At 52.1% G+C, this 20,544-nt stretch overlaps 4 protein-coding genes across 4 annotated transcripts; 2 read left to right on the forward strand and 2 right to left on the reverse strand.

The window, feature by feature from the left end:
- Positions 1–3,895: 3,895 nt before the first annotated feature.
- Positions 3,896–6,415, reverse strand: B0T23DRAFT_123298 (NAD(P)-binding protein). Its single transcript, XM_062832068.1, has 5 exons — positions 6,363–6,415; positions 6,054–6,281; positions 5,820–5,970; positions 5,183–5,718; positions 3,896–5,129 (listed from the first exon to the last, which is right to left on the reverse strand). The coding sequence occupies exons 2-5, from the start codon at positions 6,094–6,096 to the stop codon at positions 4,051–4,053; spliced, it is 1,809 nt and encodes a 602-aa protein (XP_062694437.1). The 5' UTR covers positions 6,097–6,281; positions 6,363–6,415; the 3' UTR covers positions 3,896–4,050.
- Positions 6,416–9,270: 2,855 nt separating this feature from the next.
- B0T23DRAFT_123328 (anticodon-binding protein) lies at positions 9,271–11,340 on the reverse strand. The gene is made up of 4 exons (XM_062832069.1): positions 10,230–11,340; positions 9,982–10,157; positions 9,643–9,904; positions 9,271–9,572 (listed from the first exon to the last, which is right to left on the reverse strand). The coding sequence occupies exons 1-4, from the start codon at positions 10,948–10,950 to the stop codon at positions 9,448–9,450; spliced, it is 1,284 nt and encodes a 427-aa protein (XP_062694438.1). The 5' UTR covers positions 10,951–11,340; the 3' UTR covers positions 9,271–9,447.
- A 284-nt stretch (positions 11,341–11,624) lies between these two features.
- B0T23DRAFT_336370 (uncharacterized protein) lies at positions 11,625–14,395 on the forward strand. Its single transcript, XM_062835809.1, has 2 exons — positions 11,625–13,527; positions 13,583–14,395. The coding sequence occupies exons 1-2, from the start codon at positions 11,731–11,733 to the stop codon at positions 13,982–13,984; spliced, it is 2,199 nt and encodes a 732-aa protein (XP_062694439.1). The 5' UTR covers positions 11,625–11,730; the 3' UTR covers positions 13,985–14,395.
- Positions 14,396–17,276: 2,881 nt separating this feature from the next.
- On the forward strand, positions 17,277–20,184 carry B0T23DRAFT_123382 (kinase-like domain-containing protein). Its single transcript, XM_062832071.1, has 3 exons — positions 17,277–19,436; positions 19,498–19,597; positions 19,650–20,184. Exons 1-3 carry the CDS (start codon positions 17,484–17,486, stop codon positions 20,057–20,059), a joined length of 2,463 nt encoding a protein of 820 aa, XP_062694440.1. The 5' UTR covers positions 17,277–17,483; the 3' UTR covers positions 20,060–20,184.
- The last annotated feature ends 360 nt before the right edge of the window (positions 20,185–20,544 follow it).

Consider the following 20,544-nt stretch of genomic DNA (forward strand, 5'->3'; position numbering starts at 1 on the left):
GACCTACTGCCGCAGGACCAAGCACACTCCCAGCCAAAGGCCTAGCACTCGGGGCTCCGTTGGGGCCGGGAGAGGCTCTCTGATTTTGTGGCATTTTTTCTTCCTTTTGTTTTTGCTGTTGTTGGTCCTATCGTTCTAGTGAGTGCCTGATAATTCTGCTGGGCGTGTTTGCTCGTTGCCGTCTTTTATCCATTAGATTCGTTGGCGAATATTGCTGAAGTCGCGAACTAGCTGAAGAGCTGCATCAGAGGCAGCGTAAAGTGACAAAGCGGCAGTGTTGTAGTCGTTTTTGTCCCCCCCATACAGTGGTTGCTTGATCAAACGAAGGTGTGGATAGGACAAACACACAAGGGTTGGGGAAACCGAACAAGAAAAAGAAAACCCCGACAAGAGGAAGCGAGGAGCAGGAGGAGATAGTCGGTAGGAGGTGAAGTGGGATGAAGATCCCGAGTCATTCCAGACCTCCAGTCGGAGCCAAATAGGAGACGGCCAGATGAGGAGGCCAGACGGAGAGGACGGGTAACACCAGCACGGGACGGGACTGGCTGGAGCCAGGACGGGCAAAAAGTGAAGAAGGACTTAAGAATAGACCAACGACAGACAAAGACAGTGAAGAGGGAGAAGAGAGGCGACCGGGACTGTTAACCGAGAGCAAACCCAACCCCCAGAGTCTCTGGCGTCTGGCTCTAGGCCCGCATTTAATAAAGTGAGGGTGGACGACGAGCTAGCGCACTTGTAGCTAGTGCCCCTTAGGGTCGCCTTTAGTCTCCTTCAAGCTACAGTGGCACCGTCCCACTGGGACTGGCTGCCACTAGAGGTTTGGAAACTGCACTTCCAATTTGCCCGTGTCGTGATCGATCCATTCCGTCAGGTTGGATCCCATCCGTCTCTCGTCCCGTCCCTGACGATGAGAGCGGAGAAGGACGATGAGCTGGGACGAAGGCCAACGAGGTCCACCCCCATATGTACATACCTACTGTAGTGTACAAGTACGGTACGGCACAGCATCGGCTCGTTGTGGTGCTGCAGATGCTCGCACGTAAAACCAACAGCCGGTAGCCAGTTGGAAGAGAGCAAGCACATGGGGCCTGGGCATTGAGTCTCACCGTCCGGCTTTCCCCCGAATGGCCACTTGCGGCCGGGGACTCGATTAGAATCACCACCAACCCGATTGTGCTGCGAAACTGCCTCGGTAGCACTCTTTCACAGAGCGGATGATACCTTGATGGTACCCAAAAGAGATCAGTGATCATGAAAGTGGCCTGACATGTTGTTTTACCCGGATGCCGGACAGGTCGCATCACAACCCAAAGTGCATTTCGAGGTGGACCCCATGTTTGGTGTTTTCACTCGACGGCCCAGCCACGATCCGACAAGATGCACCAACAAGGTGAAAAGGTGCATCACCTGGGGCCATGTCCCATGGCCATATTTATCCATTGACCGTCTTGTCCAGCTGCCGGATCGAGAGGTCCTCTCCGACACTCAGCCTCTCAGCCAGACCTACCGAACCAATGCCGGAGAGACCGTGCGCGCTCTTACACCCATACTTGAGTTCCTGACCCGGCACTGGATGGTGGAGTCAGCCGCAACGGAATGGGTGGACGGACGGTCAGGGACGGAGCAGTGCCGTTGACATGGATGGACTGGTGAGAAAGGGCCGACCTCCGGGTACTCTGTCCCTTCCTTTTTTCCACTGGATGAAAAAAAAGAGACCCATCGCGTTTCTTGGGTGCGCTTCCCCGTCTGCAATGGAAAGCAATCCTGCAGCATCTCATTCTGACCGTATCCCACAAGACTCCGAAGGGCGACATAATCGCCATTGGATACACGTATAGTAATTGTACGTTTGTGCCTCCGACACATATCACAGCCTAGTGTACATACTGCGTACACCGTACACAACAGACCATGCCTACACACAGTATGTACCACCATCCAGCTGCGGGAACAGCAGGAGTGGCAGCCGCCGCGGACGGGCATACCCCCGAGACACATCGTCTCGGCCTAAGCCATCAATCACTAACAACCAGCTGATTGGGACGAAACCGAACCCGGTGCGCTGGACTCGGGGCCCCTTGACATTCCCCACTTTGTATGGAGGCACACGTTTGGTGCCATGTGGGTGGAGAGTTCTCAAGAGACAGAAAAATGTTTATTTTCGAACATTGAAGTGTTCCGTCGGTACCCCCGTACCTGGCGTTAGTTACGACTACACTACGTACTGCATATGTATGTAGTAGCAACAAATCGGGCCCCATACAGATCTTCTACTTATTTAGAACCATCTTGCGAGGGCTTGTTCGAACCTTCGGGTTTATGACCTATGGACTCCGGACATGTGCTCTGCAGCATGTCTTCAATGTCATGAACTTTGTTAGTGGTTGGTTCTTGGTCTGGCCCCCGATGTCCCGGCCACCTCCACCCCACCCCAGGATGAAAGTCGGGAAATACATATATACGCTGTATTCTTTTGTCTTCCAAACTGGCGCTCACCACAACTCCCGGCCCAACATCCGGCGGCGGAGTACAATATACAAAGGCAAGCAAGGCGCATGTCAGGCATCTCCTCCTGTGGAAAAGCCCCTGAAGTCAAGACTGTAAATCGTGATGCTTCTAAACTCATGATTATCCTTATCATGCTCTTTTCAGTCCTTCCATGCATCCCGGCCATCCTTCCAGACTCATTCATCACTATGCAACTCCCTCCTGCCACGCGGCGTGCATTCGTTGTGTACATACATACATAGCGTAGATACCAGACCGTGTCCTACTTCCCTGCCCTCACTCCGCACTCAGAGAGAGAGAGAGAGAGGCAGACGGGGAGAGGGACCGGCCCGACCCTCGCTTGCAACACAACTTTGAACTAGCGGTCAATTTCTGGCACCAACAGGTCTTTCATTTTCCCCTTCTCCCTTACCTCCACCCCCTCACACGTGTTTTTATAAGCCATAACCAATCCGCGTCTTTGGACAAATTTCCGTCGTACGTCATAGGTCAGACAGATACCCGACTGCCAGCCAGTCTGTTACACTCTGTTAAAATAGGTCCGACCAACCGGTTGCCCGGACAGATTTGGACCCCAAAATTCGAAAACAAGGGATGAAAAAGAAGAAAAAAAAAACAAGAGAGAAAGAAGGATCAAAGCGAATGCGTTACTGCAATTAAAATCGCAGGTTGTTGGGTCTGGACCGTTTTTTTTTTCTGTTGGTGGATGTTTGCTTGTTTCATCCTTTATTTCTTTTTTTTTTTTTTTTTTTTTGTGTGCTATTTCATCAAAAAATAGAATATGCATAGAATAAGAATAGATGATCTATCTGTTTACCAAGAAAAAAAAAAGGTTTCATGGTGGAGACGCAAATAACGTATCGAGAGATGGCAACCTTTATTCTTTCTGTTCAGTAAACAGGCTGAGCAGCGAGCATACATTCCCTGAAACAGGAGTTAGGCGAAAGTGTAGATATGTGTATGTGTGTGTGTGGTCTAAGCGCATCTATTTTGAGGAACATAGTTCCATAATAGTAAAGGGGAAAGCAGGAGATCTCGCTGCTATCCTATGGGGTAATCGAGGTGTTCAAAAGATTCGTCTTGTCTGCTTCCTCGCTAGGAGGGCGAGAGATACGTGCAAAAGAGCCCAAGAAAACCAACAAAAGCCTATGTGTAAGATCACATCAACTAATTGACCCTCACTCCGTCGTCCCTAAATTTTTCATATTTTTTTTTCCCCCCCACAGTCATTGAACTGAACCATGGCGTGCCTACTGGACAGGACCTACCCGTTTTTTTCCATCATTCCTAGCTGTTCTCTTTCCGCAAACTCCGGCGTTGCTCAGCAAAGCACCTTCCCGTTTTCATCCCGGTATCGATCCCTATTGCTTCCATCTGGTATCAAAAGGAAACACCAAAAAGAATGGCACAATAAATGGTTTCTAGAACTCCAGATCCAACAAAAAGTACCTGACCCCCTTTCCGCTCTATAGGTGCTACCCCTGCGCCATTTCCATTCAAACAACTCTTTTCGTGTCTCGGTAGCCCCGTCTAGAAGCAAATTCATAGCGTTCTTGTCAAGCCTGTCCACGACAGTTCAGCACAGCGACCCCCTTCTTGAGTAATATTTCCCCGGGCCTTCTTGTTGAAGCTGTGGCTATCGTTGGTGATATCATCGACCACGGTTAAAAGCTTGCGCTTCTTTCGTGATCGTGCCTCGTCGTCGTAAACGATCGTTAGTTGGTTATATGTCGAATCCTCATCGTCGAAACCATCGTCGAAACCATCGTCCTCATCTAATGTGATCCCTGGGCTTACTAGGCCGGTGCTGGAGGCGAGCTCTCGTGGGCGTGGAGAAGCTAGAGCGCAGCTTCTTGGTATCCTGCTAGAATAATAATCCGTGTTGTCTCGCGACGTTTCCCTTGTGTGGTGATGATATTTTCTTGTGCGGTGTTTGTGATGATGTTGATGTTGATATTGTTGGTGGCGTGACCTGAACGAACCCGATGCTTCCTTCAGTATATCGGATGACTTTCTAACTCCCGTATTCTCTCTTGATTCCAAAGTGACGGGCTTGTCACACACCTCGGCCACCTCTTGATCCAGTACCCCGTCTCCGCCCCCCGCTGTTATAGGGAAGGGCCTCAATACGTTGGTAATATCATCCCACCACCTTTCCCCAAATCGTCTGTACCAGTCCACAGTAATCCTGAGCCCCTCTTCAAAAGTTGTCTTCGGCTCCCAACCTAGTTTTCGCAGTTTCGTACCGTCAACGGCATACCGGTGATCGTTGAAAGGTCGGTCGTGAGTGTACTTGACCCAACGATGGATCTCTTCTTGTTCTGCCCCCAGAGGAGACGATGAGGGTGGGGATGTGGTATAGTTGCAAGGAGGTGATGATGACGGAGGCCGAGAGGGGATAATCTCCATCTCGGCTAGGAGTTTGTGGCAAAGCGACAAGTTGCTGATTTCATCGTAAGAACCAACGTTATAGATCTCCCCTAGCTGACCTCTGTGCAGAATGGTATCGAACGCGTCGGCGGCGTCGCCTGCAAAAAGATAACGACGAGTGGGCGAGCCGTCTCCGTGAAGGACGACGGGCTCTCCTCGGGCGAGTAGGCAAGTGAACTTTGGAATGATTTCTGGCGGAGGCATTAGCAAGGCAAACATGGTGGGAAAGAAGGGATAAACTCACTCTCCGGGTACTGGTGAGGGCCATAGACATTGTTGCTCCTCACTATAATGACGGGTAGTTTAAAGCTCTTCTTGTAAGAGTTCACCAGCATCTCGGCAGCAGCTTTGCTGGCCGCATAGGGGTTAGTGGGTGCCAGAATGCTCGTCTCCAGAAGATCATCTTCATCATCCTTTACCTCGCCATATACTTCATCGGTAGACACGTGGATGAAGCGCTTGATGCCCGCTTTTCGGGCGCTCTCGAGCAGAACATGGGTACCGTAAACATTGGTATGAGTGAAACCGAACGGATTTCCAAAACTCAGATCGACATGTGATTGAGCTGCAAAGTGAAAGATGGTGTCGATATTATATCGCTCCAGACAGTCCATGACCTCGGAAGGATTCGTAATGTCGCCTCTGTAAAACGAGAAGTTCGGCTCATGTTCTAGTACCCTGGTGTTGTTGAGCGATGCGCAGTAGTCTAACTTGTCGAATGAGACGACATTGTAGGCTTCTGGATACGTCAATACCAAGTGTCTGACAACCCAACATGCTCTGACATACCAACTCTGTTAACCAAAGGTACGGATAAGAAAACAAGACAGGCGGATTCATGCTAGACAGGGGTCGGTAATCGTGGGTAGGGTAAGTCTTACATGAAACCAGCGCCTCCTGTCACCATGATGTTCTTTACATCAGGCAGAGGATCAAACTTTGTAGTGCCGGTGAACACAGGAGCATCACGCCAAATTTCGTTGCCCTCGAAAGGGCTCTCCTGTTGAGAGCTGGGTGAAATAGGCGTAACTGCTAACAAGACGAAGATGAGTTAGCATAAAAATCAAACAAGTGAAAGACAAGCAGTGAGTTCCATCATTGGAAAGTGGACTCACCGCCGTTGTACGGGCTGGTTGACTCTTGTGTTGCGAAAGTCATTATTTGGTTCTTGCCGCCTCTGTATACCCGAAGAAAACGAGGTCTGATGGCAAAGTGGCTGGATGCGGTGCACCCTTCCTTATGAGCCACCCGGGAGTTCGCGTGGAGGCGTATGCGTACGCCCGATGACTGGGTTTATTATTATTATGTGAGGTTATTTTTTTCCTTTCTAAATGGCTACATTCCTTCTCCCATTTGTAAGTAACTGAATCTATGATAGACTCGCACCGCGTCATTGGAGACATGTGTCTTGGGCAACCACATACATAAAAGGTGCAGTGAAATATGCAGAGCGCATAGACGCGCGAGGGTATCGTGTAAGTTACTTGACAAAACCTCGAGGATGTGGCGCCTGTTTTAGTCTTCGAAAGGGTCGAGAGTAGTAGTCACGGACTGAACGCGCCATGCGAATGATGAGGGCGGAACCGAGAAGGAACGCAGGTTGAAGAAACGAGGAGCAAACGAGTGACAACGGCGTGACAGTGACACAACCAAGTTGGCATGAATGTGGTGGAAGAAAGTCAAGCTCTCGTAATTGTCGTAATGGTAATGGTCGCATTAATCCCTGGCGGACCCTGGCCCTCCGGACACCCAAGACTCGGTGCACCGATTCGGTATGCGCACCGGTATACCACCTCGGCTGGGGATAAGAGGGTACGTAACGCGTGAGAAAGAGAGTGATGATGATGATGATGATGATGATGATGGGAGAAGAGAAACAATGGAAGGTTGGGGTTTGCCACTTTTGTGTTTTGATTTTGTGATTTGGGTTCCGTTCTCTTCTAGAGAATTCAATTTTGACTTGCTACCAATGGAAGCAAAGTAATCATGCCTGTACAGCCCTGAAAGTTGCCTGACGCTACGGGCAAAGATCCGCGGGAGGATGTCACTGCCACACTTCAACGACAGTCCAAGGTTTCTGCCCGGTTTGTTCTGGGACTTGGTTGGGACGATTGCGGTGCTGCCCCTGAACTGAAACTTGGTTATCACCACCACTGGGGCTTTAAATAACGATATGCCCCCGAGTCCCCACGGGGGCATAACCCAACTGCAGTTTGAATTAATTCAATGACTCGACAGCTCGAAGTGGAAAAAGCATGGGAATACCCAACTTCTGTGTTCCTGATAGGCGCGGTTGAAATTCCATTCCTGCCCCGCATAAATGTCCACTGGCCGCCGATTTCCCCATACACCATCTCCGCATTAGTGTAGTGTAAAGTTTAGGGTTCTCCGCTCTCCTGGTGGAGGTCTGCAGTGCGTCATAACGGCCATTCTAATGATAACCTAACCCTAACGGCCATTCTAATGATAACCTAACCCTAACGGCCTTCCTCCTACATATCCATCTGGTCTTCATCCCTTTGGCCACTATGAACGAGACAATGGAAGACCCAATCAATGCCAGCAAACACACGCCTTCATTCCTGAAGAAACCGTTTTCTTTCTGTCCGAGCACTTTTCCGCCGTAAACGAGATTTTCCACTAGCTTCATGCGAGGCGCATCATTCTCAACGGCCTGCACTGCAGCCAGGATACCACACCCACCTCCACATTGGCACATGTATCGGCCTGTATGCTGGTCATCGCGGATCGAGACGTCAAGTCGCTCGAAGCTGCGCTGAACCGTGTTGCATTTTCATGTACGAACTTGACCCAAGTGTCACTTGAGCCGAAATTTCACTGAGCGATGGATATGATGGCTATCTCCTCGTCTTGGCACACACTCTGGTTCATCCACGGAAGGAAACTCTCTAAAGCCAAGACAGAAACAGTTTCGGATTCAGCACCAAAATCATTGCTAATGCCGAGGACCCCAGAATATGTTGATGGTCTCAGTAGTCTAGACATACGAGATGTTTTGGAAAGGCTTATGTACTTGTCGGATCTTGTCTTACACAGAGACCCGTGGTCGATGTGATCTTTTCCTCTTCCGTGAGGGTTTGACATTTCCTTCCATATATATTGCTTTCACACTCAACATGTTGTAGCCGATTGGTAACTGATCGATGTGACCCTGATACCCGCGTTATCCGATGAAAGAGCTACCGTCTCGGTCTAGCATCATATTGCCCGTCATCTAATTTCTAACTTCAACATTTCCCTAGCAAGAATACCGGAACACTTGACGAACGAGATGTTAGGAGATCAAGATAACACGGCCACAAGCGCATCGTCACCCTCGGAGTGAGCTAGTTCAATCAGGACCAGCGAGATAAACACCCGAATCGGAAATGACAGCTTTCATCTCGAAAAGCCCAAGATACCGGGAGACCTCAAAGTTGATAAAGATAAATAAGATTAAAGCCTCTTGCTTTCTAAATAGGAAAACCAAACACATCGACCATCTGGAGAAAACTCTCCCGCACCCGCCTTCATCTGAATGGCGGTCAACATCATAGTCTCAATATTGATTGTTCATCTTTCCCTGCTCTCCTCTCCCAATAGTCCCTTACTAACAACCGAATCAACCCAGGTTTTCACAATTCAGTCCATTTCTCCACCCCATCCTTCCAATTCACCCAGCTCTCCTTCGCAACCTTCCACTTCCTCACCACCTACCTGACCGTCTCCCTCCTATCGCGACCTCCCCTCTCGCTCTTCGTCCTCGCTCCATCTCTCCCCGAGACACTCCTCTCAGCGTGGCCATGTCCCTCGATGTGATCCTCCCTAATTGGCTAATAGCTTTTGATTCTGTAACCTTCTACCAAATCGCTTGATTCTTGCTCACGCCAACCGTGGCGTGACGAATCACGTTCTCTACCACTCCGTCTTACCCGAGAGAGCGATGTTGGCTTTGGTCCCAGCTTGTGTGCGGGGTGTGGATAGTCAGTCATTATGATACCTTACCTTTTACCTCCTTCAACCGAAACCGTACCTGGTTCAGCAACAGATCAAACCCAAAAGCAAGTCGAAACCATAATCCCCTAGGGCATCCTCTTCTCACTTCTCGGCATCCTCGGCTCGTCCCTCTACACCATCTGGATCGCCCACTATCACCGCAAACTGGGCGGCATCTCCAGCTTCTCTTGCCGATGATGCCGAGAAGTATAGCTGACCTGTCGTTGCTGGGTTAGATATTCAGTGGCTATGCTCAAGGAGAAAGCCAAGAAGGCTGGTCATAAATCGTAGAAAGGGAGAGGAAACCGGCGGTACATGCACAGAAAATAGGTAGTCTTGAAGTACAGTCACAGTGACCTGATATTGATGAATCATGCCTTCCTCCCAAACCTTTTTGTGAACCGATAACGCCACATACACACTTTGAACAAGACAAATACTCTCCAGTGCCAACAGAGACGATGGCATACTGAAAGAAGGGTATCACCAATACTACCATCATGATCAGCCCCCTTAGAGGTTGAAGCGCGTGCGAACCTTCTCCATCTTGGCCTTCCACTCCCACTTCAAAGCATCCTCTCCTTCGCTGCCAGCCCGACCAATACCCTTATCCACTCTACGAAGCTTGAGGGTGAATCCTATCATAACAAGTCAGCCACTTTCGGTTCATCCACCAAAACTATTGTTTTCCGCGGTAGCAAGACTTACTGGGTCCAATCTCCTGCAAACCAGCACGGATACCCTGCATACCCTCCATCTCCTTGCCCTCCGCAGTGACTACGTTCTTCTCCGTCGCGCGGGCCTCGCGGAAGACGTAGCGGTGGCGGCGAAAGAAGATGTAATCACGCTGGTTGTGCAGTGTCACGACCTGGCGACCCGAAAGCTCGGGCCTGGGAGGGAACATGGTGTGCATGGATTTAGCGGCGAGGATACCGAGAGGGGTCTTGAATCCATTGAGGAGAAGCTCGGGCTGTGTTTTTTTGGTTGCAATACTTAGTCTCAATGTCCTGTACTTAATGGATTTAGGGGTCAGGATGGACGGCTTACGTAGTGGTTTGTGGGGTTACCGTGGCCAAGGAGAGCCTTTCCAGGCAGGTAATGCCGGATGGTGTATGTCAACGAAGGACCAGGGGCAACATCTTCGCCGTTGAGATGGATGACGGTCAGGGAGCTAGGCTTCTTGAGATCTTCGCCGACAATCATGAGAATCGTGTATCCACGGTCTGTAAGAATTCAGGCCTGTATTAGCAATCTTCTCTTGGGCAACAAAGCTCCAACCTGGGTGCGCTACTCACTCTTGGCAAACTTTGCGATCTCGCGAACACTATACTTGTGTCCATAAGCGTGCGCACTGCGTCTGATGTACGTGCTGTTGGGAAAGATGGCAGCAATGTCCTCCGCCTCCTTGTGAATGGTGCCGTTCAAATGGGTGGTGACCAGAATCTTGGGGTCGACTGGGGGTTCCTCGTTGAAGAGATTGGGGAATTGTCGTGTGAGCGAGTCGGGAGTCATGTCTAGATTTGTCGACGTGGTCGAGGGAGCGATGCTGGGTTTCCTCTGCGCGCGCTCCTGTCTGAGTCTCTCGATGCGCTCCTCGGCATCTTCGTCGTCGTCGTCGCCCTCCTCGTCCGAGTCCAACATAGAATCGGCATCGTCGTCCTTCTCCTCATCCTCCTCCGTGACTCCATCGGCTAGCCTGGCGGCCTCGGCCTCCTCCTTCTCCAAGCGCCTTCTCTTGAGCTCGGCAACATCCACAGCGACGCCCAGGCTGTCGTCGTCAACATCATCCCACACACGTTTCCTCTCAATGGTCAAGGGTTGGTTGTTTGCGAGGCGCTCTTCTCTGAGTTTGGGATCCTTGGCCTCCTCCTTCCTCCGGCGGTGACGCTCCTCATGGCGTTCCTTTCCCTGCTCCTTCTTTTGCTTGACGTATAATTGCTTTCTGACAATCTTGTTGGAGGTCTTGAGCGACAGCGATCCGCCGGAGCGGTTTTTGCCCTTGTTACCGGACGGCATATCGGCAACAATGTGGTAACACGGCAGTGGGATTAGTGATTGTCGCGGTGAATGAATTGTAGGGTAGGATTGATTTTCCAGGTCGCAGTTCAAACTTCGACGTGATGCTGGGCAGTTGTTGCTACATCTAACGGATGAATTGAACGGGCCCGGTAAACTTTCAACTTTTTTTCTGGGCCCAGAGCCATCAAGGGCGCCAAGGCGTGGAGTTACAAGGGTACCCCAGCAGCTAACGCACGGCCTCAGCCGGGGGCAGGTACGTACCGCTACCCCTCAGTGTACTTCCTGACTGTCACCTCCATCCCGTCCCTTGCTGTAAGTTGGGACGGAAGCAGAAATTTTGGGATGAAGAACGGCGGTATCACGGACTCTTGACAATCAAAGGCCACCGAATAGCCGATGAAATAGTCACAAAAAGCTTGTCAGCGGAATGCGCTTTCTGTAAGGGAGTTACTTAGTAGGCAGAGGTAGTGTACAGTAGCATGTGCAGTTCCACTTCCTGATATGGCTGGTGGATGTTCCAGTGAGTCGAGCCTTCTGTCGCGTACCGCGCCGCCACTGACGGCGGCTCGAGAGCGGGAATCTGGACCGCTGTCCCTTGGCTTAGGTTGTCTGGGTCGTTGGTGCCGGCCCCTCCATGGCGCCCCCCTCTACCCCCCCAAGAAAAAAATCATCCCGCGATTGTTAAAATACGTGTTTCAATTGAAAAGGCCTCGACGAAACCTCAGTGGGCGACCGTGACTCACTTGGTTCCCTTGAGCACTGTAACAAGACCGATTCATGCAACCTCTTGCCCGTCTCGCCTCCCTCCGTTCTCCTGTTGCTGGTCAAGCCTTCAAATCGACGTTATCCACCCGAGCCGTCGCCAGTCGAACTTCTTGGACCCCGGCGCCCATCCCGCGGATCTCTTCGACTTCGCTCCGTTCCTTCTCCCTCTCTACCTCGCACCATCGCTTTCAAGTCTACGTCAAAAAACAAAACACCAAGATGACCTCGACGGCCACCACCCTTAAGGGCCAGCCCCTCGATAAGGGCGTTCTCGAGTCCATGCTGCGCCGCCGCATGTTCTTTGCGCCCTCCTTCGATATCTACGGCGGTGTTGCTGGCCTCTACGATTATGGCCCGCCCGGCTGTGCCCTCCAGGCCAACATCATCGACATCTGGCGCAAGCACTTTGTCCTCGAGGAGGACATGCTCGAGGTCGACTGCACCGTCATGACTCCCCACGATGTTCTCAAGACCTCCGGCCACGTCGACAAGTTCGCCGACTGGATGTGCAAGGACCCCAAGAACGGCGACATTCTGCGCGCCGACCACTTTGTCGAGGACGTTCTCGAGGCCCGCCTCAAGGGCGACAAGGAGGCTCGCGGCCAGAAGGTGGAGGACAAGGAGGAGGACCCCAAGCGCAAGAAGAAGAAGGCCAAGGGTACTGAGGCTGTCAAGCTCGAGGACGCCGTCGTCAAGGAGTACGAGGAGATCCTCGCCCAGATCGACAACTACAATGGCGAGCAGCTCGGCGAGCTCATCAAGAAGTACGACTTGAGGAACCCCGCCACCGGTGTTCAGCCTGAGCCTCCCGTGGCTTTCAACCTCATGTTCCAGACTGCCATTGGCCCCAGCGGCAACCTTGCCGGCTACCTGCGCCCCGAGACCGCCCAGGGCCAATTCCTCAACTTTGCCAAGCTCCTCGAGTACAACGCCGGCAACATGCCCTTTGCTTCTGCTTCCATTGGCAAGTCCTACCGTAACGAGATCGCCCCTCGCGGTGGTCTTCTCCGTGTCCGCGAGTTCCTGATGGCCGAGATCGAGCACTTCGTTGACCCCGCCGGCCACAAGAAGCACGAAAGGTTCCACGAGGTTGCGGACATCGAGCTTGCCCTTCTCGACCGCAACGTCCAGCTCTCTGGCCAGACCACTGTCACCAAGATGACCATTGGCGAGGCTGTCAAGCAGAAGATCGTTGACAACGAGACTCTTGGTTACTTCCTTGCTCGCATTCACCTCTTCCTCCAGAAGATTGGTATCGATCAGTCCAAGATTCGCTTCCGTCAGCACATGAGCAACGAGATGGCTCACTATGCTTGCGACTGCTGGGATGCTGAACTTCTTACCTCGTCCGGCTGGGTTGAGTGCGTTGGCTGCGCTGACCGTAGTGCCTACGATTTGACTGTGCACGCCAAGAGGACTGGTGCGCCCCTCGTTGTGCGCGAGACTCTCGAGACCCCCGAGATCGTGGAGAAGTGGGAGCCCGAGATCAACAGCAAGAAATTTGGTCCTACCTTCAGAAAGGACGCCAAGACCGTTGAGGCCGCTATCCTTGCTCTTCCTCAGGAGGAGCTTGCTAAGCTCGCCGAGGAGCTCAAGACCAACGGCAAGATCGTCGTTGACGTTCCCGGTGTTGGTGATGGCAAGGTTGAGGTTAGCAAGGACCTGCTTGCCATTGAGTGGAAGAAGCACACCATCAACATCCGCGAGTACACCCCCAATGTTATCGAGCCCTCGTTCGGTATCGGCCGTATTCTCTACTCTCTCCTCGAGCACAACTACTGGGTTCGCGAGGGTGATGAGGCCCGCGGTGTAAGTGACATGTTCAAGCTTTACTTGGCAACATTTGCTAACCAAACCCCTCCAGGTCATCTCCTTCCCCCCCGCCGTCGCTCCTGTCAAGGTCCTTATCGTTCCTATCTCCAGCAAGGCCGAATTCGCTCCTCACGTCCGCAGGCTTTCCCAGAAACTCCGCTCTGTCGGTATCTCCAGCCGTGTGGATGACTCATCTGCCTCCATTGGCCGTCGTTACGCCAGAAACGATGAGCTCGGTACCCCCTTCGGCCTTACTATCGATTTCCAGACTCTTCAGGATGGTACCTTCACCCTGCGCGAGCGCGACAGCACACGGCAGGTCCGTGCTGAGGAGGAGAAGATTGTTGATGCCATCAAGGCGCTCGTTGAGGGCTCCAAGACATGGCAGGATGTCGAGTCCGAGCTCCCTATCTTCGAGGGCCAGGAACTTGAGATCCGCCCTGTTGAGAACTAAAATATATCAAAATGAGTGGACAGGTAAAGGGATTTTGCTCATTTAGCATGCCATGTTTGGAGATTTTTTGGTTCGCTTTGCGGTAGACAAAACGTTTGAGCGAGCGAGAAATGAATGAATGAAAGCCAAAATGTAATACTTGGTTCCCATTGTGTGAAGCTCCATCACTGCACATTGAGTCTTAAGGGTCATATCTTTTGGGTCAGCAAAAGGCTCGCACAGCTGGCTCATACACCAGTTGGCAGGAACACAAGAATTCGCAAACCAACGCCAACTGTGATGCGCGCCCAAAGGGGTTGAGATTCTTTGCAATGTAGTATTTCATCGTCAAATGTGATGCGAAGGTGGCCTCGCCGAATTAATTCACGGGTCCAGCCCGGTGGCTTGTTCGGGCGCTTGAGGAATAGGAACACAACTTGAAACAAAACGCCGTACTCTTCATTTCGTTTCTTGTTTCTCCTTGTTATTCCTTCCTTCTCAGTCTCCGTTCCATTAACGAATCGAACACCTATTCAACGACAACAAAAACAAGAATGTTCGAAACATTTGTAAGAGAAAACCCTCGGAAGCCCCTTGTTAGCATGCTACCATAGGCCTCGAGTTCCCGTCTCAGGATAGACAGGGGTGCAATTCACGAGCCCCTCAGCGCCAAACTGGAACCGCCCAAAGATGTTTTGGGTGGTCTCAAGGTTATTCTTCCCGAGGCTTTGTCTTTGCCACTGTCGCGCATCAGAAGCGCGGCTAGATCTGTACACTACACTAGTGTGGTGTACATATGTGGTAACGCACAAAAGAGCCCTGTGCGATTGGGGGTTTTGTATCGCAGTGTATCGAGGTTCTCAATCTGGACGTGACACGAACTTTTTTTTTAAACCAGGTATGTACAGAAAAGGTCTGTCTAGAGGGGCTCAATGGATGACGATTCTTTTATTTCTTCTTCTAGAAAGGGACCAGATCCAAAAACAGCCCCAAAGTCAGGGGTTCTACTAGTGTAGGCATGTAACTGATGACCCAAGATTTGAAGCAAGGGGTACTTACGCGAACCCAAATCCGGTACGAGGGGACGATCACCTGGTTCCCGTCCTTCTCCTTTCTGTGTTTCAACGGAACACTAGGTCCCTCAAGAATGCCCGTATCCGCATTCCGCAGCGGGAAAACAAGACAAGAAACCCTTGAATTCTTCAAAGTTGTCTTGGTCGAACCGTTCGTATCATCTCCGTTGTTTCTGCTGCTGAATGTGATCCATGTGCTATTTGACGACGTACGATGACCCTCGTCTAAAAGCTGAGACTTATCTGTCGGTTGATCGTAGCGGCATAACACGGCCGGACTAGTGGCAGAGATCCTCCAGGGTGTTTAAGATTGGTGTCTTGTACCGTCGTGATCTGTCCACACCGGAACTCGAACACCTCAGCGGGACCGGACGAGAGGTTGGTGGTGAATGAAGCATTAAGAGTGATGACGGCATAACTTCCGTGACAAAGAAGGTAGCACCCAATAATTTTTGAGATCACACAAAGGTCAGGGTGTTCAGAACGAGTTTATGGGTAGGTATTTGTACGCCTGCGCTGCGAGAGCCTCGCGACGGCGGACAGCATATAGGACCGGGAAGGGAATAACTGCAGAGATATTTGGGATGGGCTCCCCAATCGTTATTTACAACTTCATAGGTCCCAGACTGGCGCAGAGCATCTCAATTTCCATTGCAATGAACTCCAGGCTTCCCCGGTGGCCGGGCGTTTCTCACTTCTTTTACCATGCCGCTGGTGCGTAAAGTCGATATAAAAAGTAAAACAGAAAAGCCAAAAAGGCTACGTTGTGACGGTACCTACGCGCTTGCAACAAATGTGTTGCAAAAGCAAGTATCTCGGTATTCATCCGAGCCAAGGCAGTAAGATGAAGACGTACCCGTTCTCAAGTCTGCAATGGATCTGACTGGTCGCGGCGCTGGCCCCCCCCCCCTTTCCCGCCGCAGTCTTGGTTACTCTGCCACTTCCACACGTTGGCGCACTGCATCTGCCCCGTTCCCCACTATTCTCACGCTAACCGTCCAAGGCCTCAACGTTCAATGGTCGCTCAAAGGGAACGGGTACCGCAGCTGTAACTGACGGTTTGATGGACCCTTACAATGCCCCTGCTCCCACTCTTGGATCCGACCATTCAACTTGCTGTGGTGAGAGATGTTCAGCGCAAAGAGGAGACAGTAGGGCATCTGGACGGCATCTCGCCCGTATCGCTTGTTGTTGTTCCTGGGTTGAGCGTCTGGACCATAGGTAGGTAGGTAGGTAAGGTACCTTAGTTATCGATGGTATACGTAAGGTAGGTAGTGTACACTAGAGGTACTGTCGTTGCCCTGGTTGTTGTAGAAGACGGGATCACCTAAGTACCAGAAGAAAGACACCACAACCTGGATGCACCAAAACCTCGACCGGGATCCCAGGACCCTTACACGTTTTTGCCCCATACAGGCAATAATACCAGTAGTGTACCCCTTACTACTGCAACCTCACACAGCGCCGACCTGGAGTCCTTGCCAGCCCCTTTCGACTCTGCTCATCTTTCTTTCAACTCCGAGCGTTGTCTCTCATCTTGCCCTTTGACACCCGCCAGCCTGTCTCCGTTGATCACCGGCGTCAAGGATAACGCAGATTCGCGAACCAGACAGGCAATCGTCTGGCCTGACCGCCATCGCATCGTTCGGCTTTCTGTCTTTCACTACAGCAGCCAGCACCAAGCACCAGCAATACACAGCACTGCGACGAGGGGTGCCTTGAATCTGCCTTTCGCTCCGTGGCATCCAACTAAAGAAACAAAAAGTATTCGAACCAGGACCGCAAATACATGTCGCCTTAGTCGCCTGTTGACCTAGCTCGAACGCGCCTGAACCGACCCTCTCCTTGGTCGCTGCTTCTCCCCTGTCGCAATCGACTCGCTTAGTCCTTTTCTAACTCAAACTCACCTGTGCCAACTGACCATACAATCACCGTTTGATACTGGTCCATTCTTTTAGCTCACATTGCGCCTTGTCTTTCGGACGGAGCCGGCTTCATCTTTGGGCCTCCTGGTGCGTTGGCGACCCTGCCACCATATGCGCAACCCCGCCTTTCGAACCGTCTATTGACCCGGCGACAATAGGAAGCACATCCGTCACACTCCAGGTCCCGCAACTCAGGGGATCGTCGCGACACGCGCAGTCTATTTCTGGCTCCAGAACAGCCAGACCTGTCTCTAGTCAAGGAGTAATTGCAATCCGGCACAATGGCGCAAAATGGGTATGCCCGCCCTCTGCTATGCCTCTCCCACTCCGCCCAACCACGCAAATCTCTCCTCTCCCACATGACATCTCGCTCCCGCTACTTGGACAATTTCCCTAGTGGAGCTTCGCTTCATTACCTTGGCCCATCTTCATTCCTTCCCCTGTTGGAAATCTAGCAGGGTCTGTGGACATTATGCTAACCTCAACCTAAACCACAGCAACATATACTCGAGGGAGCCGTTCATGAACCCAGGCCCAGCGCCGCGACCTCCCACGGACAAGCCCCGCCTCGGCCTCACCCCCAACACCAATTCACCCGGGAACATGTCCAACCTTCCTGGGAACATGTCCAACCTGAGCCTCCGGTCGCCTGCCCCAGGGGTAACTAGTACATACAGCGGTTCGACCATCGCCCTCCCCATCCAACGACAAATGTCAAACAACGACGGCACCGGCGGCCTTGCCGTCATCAAGCAAGGTTGGGCCAGTGTCAAGGAGAGCAAGAACTTCATCAACCCTTGGAAGAACAAGTACCTGATCCTGCGAAAGGAGTCACTGGATTTCCACAAGGCCGAGAGCAGTAAAGTTGCCTATACCCTCTACCTCAAGGACGTTATCAATGTCGGCCGTGTGGAGGCCGCAGGAACTATTTTCGAGATCAAGAGGCAGTCTAGCGGTGCCTCCACGAGTCCCGGAGAGGAGGAAAATGGCATTAGGACCCTTCAGATCCGCGTGAAAGCCGACGACGACCTTTATGAATGGATTGACTTTATTTACGCGCGCTGCCCAGGCATGGGCGGTGTCAGTAATCCTACCAACTTTTCGCACGCCGTTCACGTTGGATTCGATCCCCAGACCGGCGAGTTCGTCGGCCTGCCTCCTGAGTGGTCGAAGCTGCTCAACTCTTCCGCCATTACCCAAGAAGACTACGAAAGGAACCCTCAAGCCGTCTTTGAAGTCCTCGATTTCTATTCCGATTTCAACAAGAATGGCGGCCAAGCGCCCACACCCAACTTTCCCACTCCCCCATCGAACAGCGCACAGAGCAAGCAGCTCGGATACCCGAGCGGTGGAAACTCCGTCGCGCCGCCGCGCCCTACGCAGCCGTTGCAACAGCGCAACCCAAGCTCCAACTACCCATCCTCGCCGCAGCAGCAAGGTGGCGCCAGTTCTCGCTCATCACCCCCCGAGCAGCGCCAGCAGGCGTCGCCGAGCTACAACTCTGAGCGCGCGAGAGAGGAGCAAAGGCGCGAACTGGAGCGCCAGCAGAGAGAGATGGAGGAGCGGGATCGCCGGGATCAGGAAGCTTATAATGCGTCCCTTCCCAAGACGAAGACTCCTATGGCTCAGCAGGAGATTGGAGGTGGTGGTTATGGTGGTGCCGATCGCTTCAACCCAACACGCGCCGCTCCACCAGCACCCAAGGGCTTGCAGCAAGCACCGAGTCTCAAAGCTCAGAGACCTGCGCCTCCTCCACCAAGTTCCAGTTCGAGCCGCCCGCCCGTCGCACAGCAGTCCAGTTCCAGCTCACAGCGTGATCTTGCCCAGGCGCAGGCGCAGAGACGGGCCGAACAGCAGGCTCAGGCGCAACGGAACCAGAATGGCCAGGCCCCGCCACGACCACCTCACCCATCGGCCAACCAGCCATCCAAGATTCCTACGACCGTCAAGCCGCTTAACGTGGGTCCGAAGCAGCCTCAAGATGGCGTCAAGGCTGCCGAAGCAGCCCTTACGTCTAAGCCCGCTGCCTCTGAGCGTTCCAAGGATGTTCGCATGTCGACCATGTCGGAGAAGGAGGTTATGCAGAAGCTCAGGGAAGTTGTATCCCACGAAGACCCCGAAGCCAAGTATTCCAAGCAGAAGAAGATCGGACAGGGTGCCTCTGGCTCCGTGTACGTAGCCAAGATCAGAGAGAGACCCGGCCAGGACCCCAACGTTGCCAGAAGACGCGGCCAGGTTGCGATCAAGCAGATGGATCTCGCGCACCAGCCGCGTAAGGAGTTGATCGTGAACGAGATCATGGTTATGAAGGACAGCAGTCACCCCAACATTGTCAACTTTGTCGAAGCTTTCCTGAAGAATAAGGACTCGGAACTCTGGGTCGTCATGGAGTACATGGAGGGTGGTGCGTTGACTGATGTCATTGAGAATAACCCCGTTATCACGGAGGAGCAGATTTCTACCATCTGCTTGGAGGTGAGTTGCCGCGCAGGCCTAATCTTGAGCGTGTATCGTTTACTGACTGGAACTTGTACAGACATGCCGCGGTCTGCAACATCTCCACGAAAGGAACATTATTCATCGTGACATTAAGAGTGACAACGTCCTCTTGGATGCCCGTGGCAATGTCAAGATTAGTGAGTTTTTCTACAGCTTGTCCTTCATTACGTTAACTAACTCTGTAATTAGCCGATTTTGGTTTCTGCGCCAAGTTGACCGAAGCCAAGTCCAAGCGCGCCACTATGGTCGGCACGCCCTACTGGATGGCTCCCGAGGTCGTCAAGCAGAAGGAGTACGGCCCCAAGGTCGATATCTGGTCGCTCGGTATCATGGCCATTGAGCTGATCGAGTCGGAGCCTCCTTACCTGAACGAGGAGCCGCTCAAGGCCCTCTACCTCATCGCCACCAACGGTACTCCCAGGCTGAAGAAACCCGAGAAGCTCAGTAAAGAGCTGAAAGCTTTCTTGTCGGTGTGTCTCTGCGTGGATGTCAAGAGCCGTGCGTCGGCGGATGAGCTCATCGAGCACGATTTCCTGAAGCATGGATGTCCCTTGAGCAGCTTGGCGGAGCTGCTTGCCTTTAAGAGGTCGGCGAAATAAAGGGATTGTTGATGAGATGAAAGAGGCAGTGACGATAGGTGATGGGTGGGGGTGGATGGTTAGAGAGTCTTTTTAGCTAGAAGCAAGCAACCTTTGCATGAAAGAAACCTGAAAGGGACGTTTTAATACTGATGGATACCTAGGCAGGGTGGTAGGCTGAAGAGGATGGGTGGACGGGTGGGTTCATCGTCGTTTGGGTCCGGAAATTTTGTCAAAGAAAGAAGAAAGAGAGCAAGCGGTGATATACAACATGATGTACGGGTTTTGGATCTTCTCTCCGATGGAGTTTCGAAGTGTTACTATGCGCGTACGATACCCTTATGGCAACTTAAGTAGGCATGTGTCGTCCTTGTGGAAATGCGGTTGGGAAGGAAGTGGGCGAAGGGCTAAGGAGTTAGAAATGAAAATCGATGTAGAACATGTGTGGTTCAACAATTACGCTTCTCGTCTTCTACATATATCCTTTCATAACCACTATCATACAC

This window comes from Neurospora hispaniola (assembly GCF_033458365.1).
Source record: "Neurospora hispaniola strain FGSC 10403 chromosome Unknown B0T23scaffold_3, whole genome shotgun sequence".
Taxonomy (NCBI): Eukaryota; Fungi; Ascomycota; class Sordariomycetes; order Sordariales; family Sordariaceae; genus Neurospora; species Neurospora hispaniola.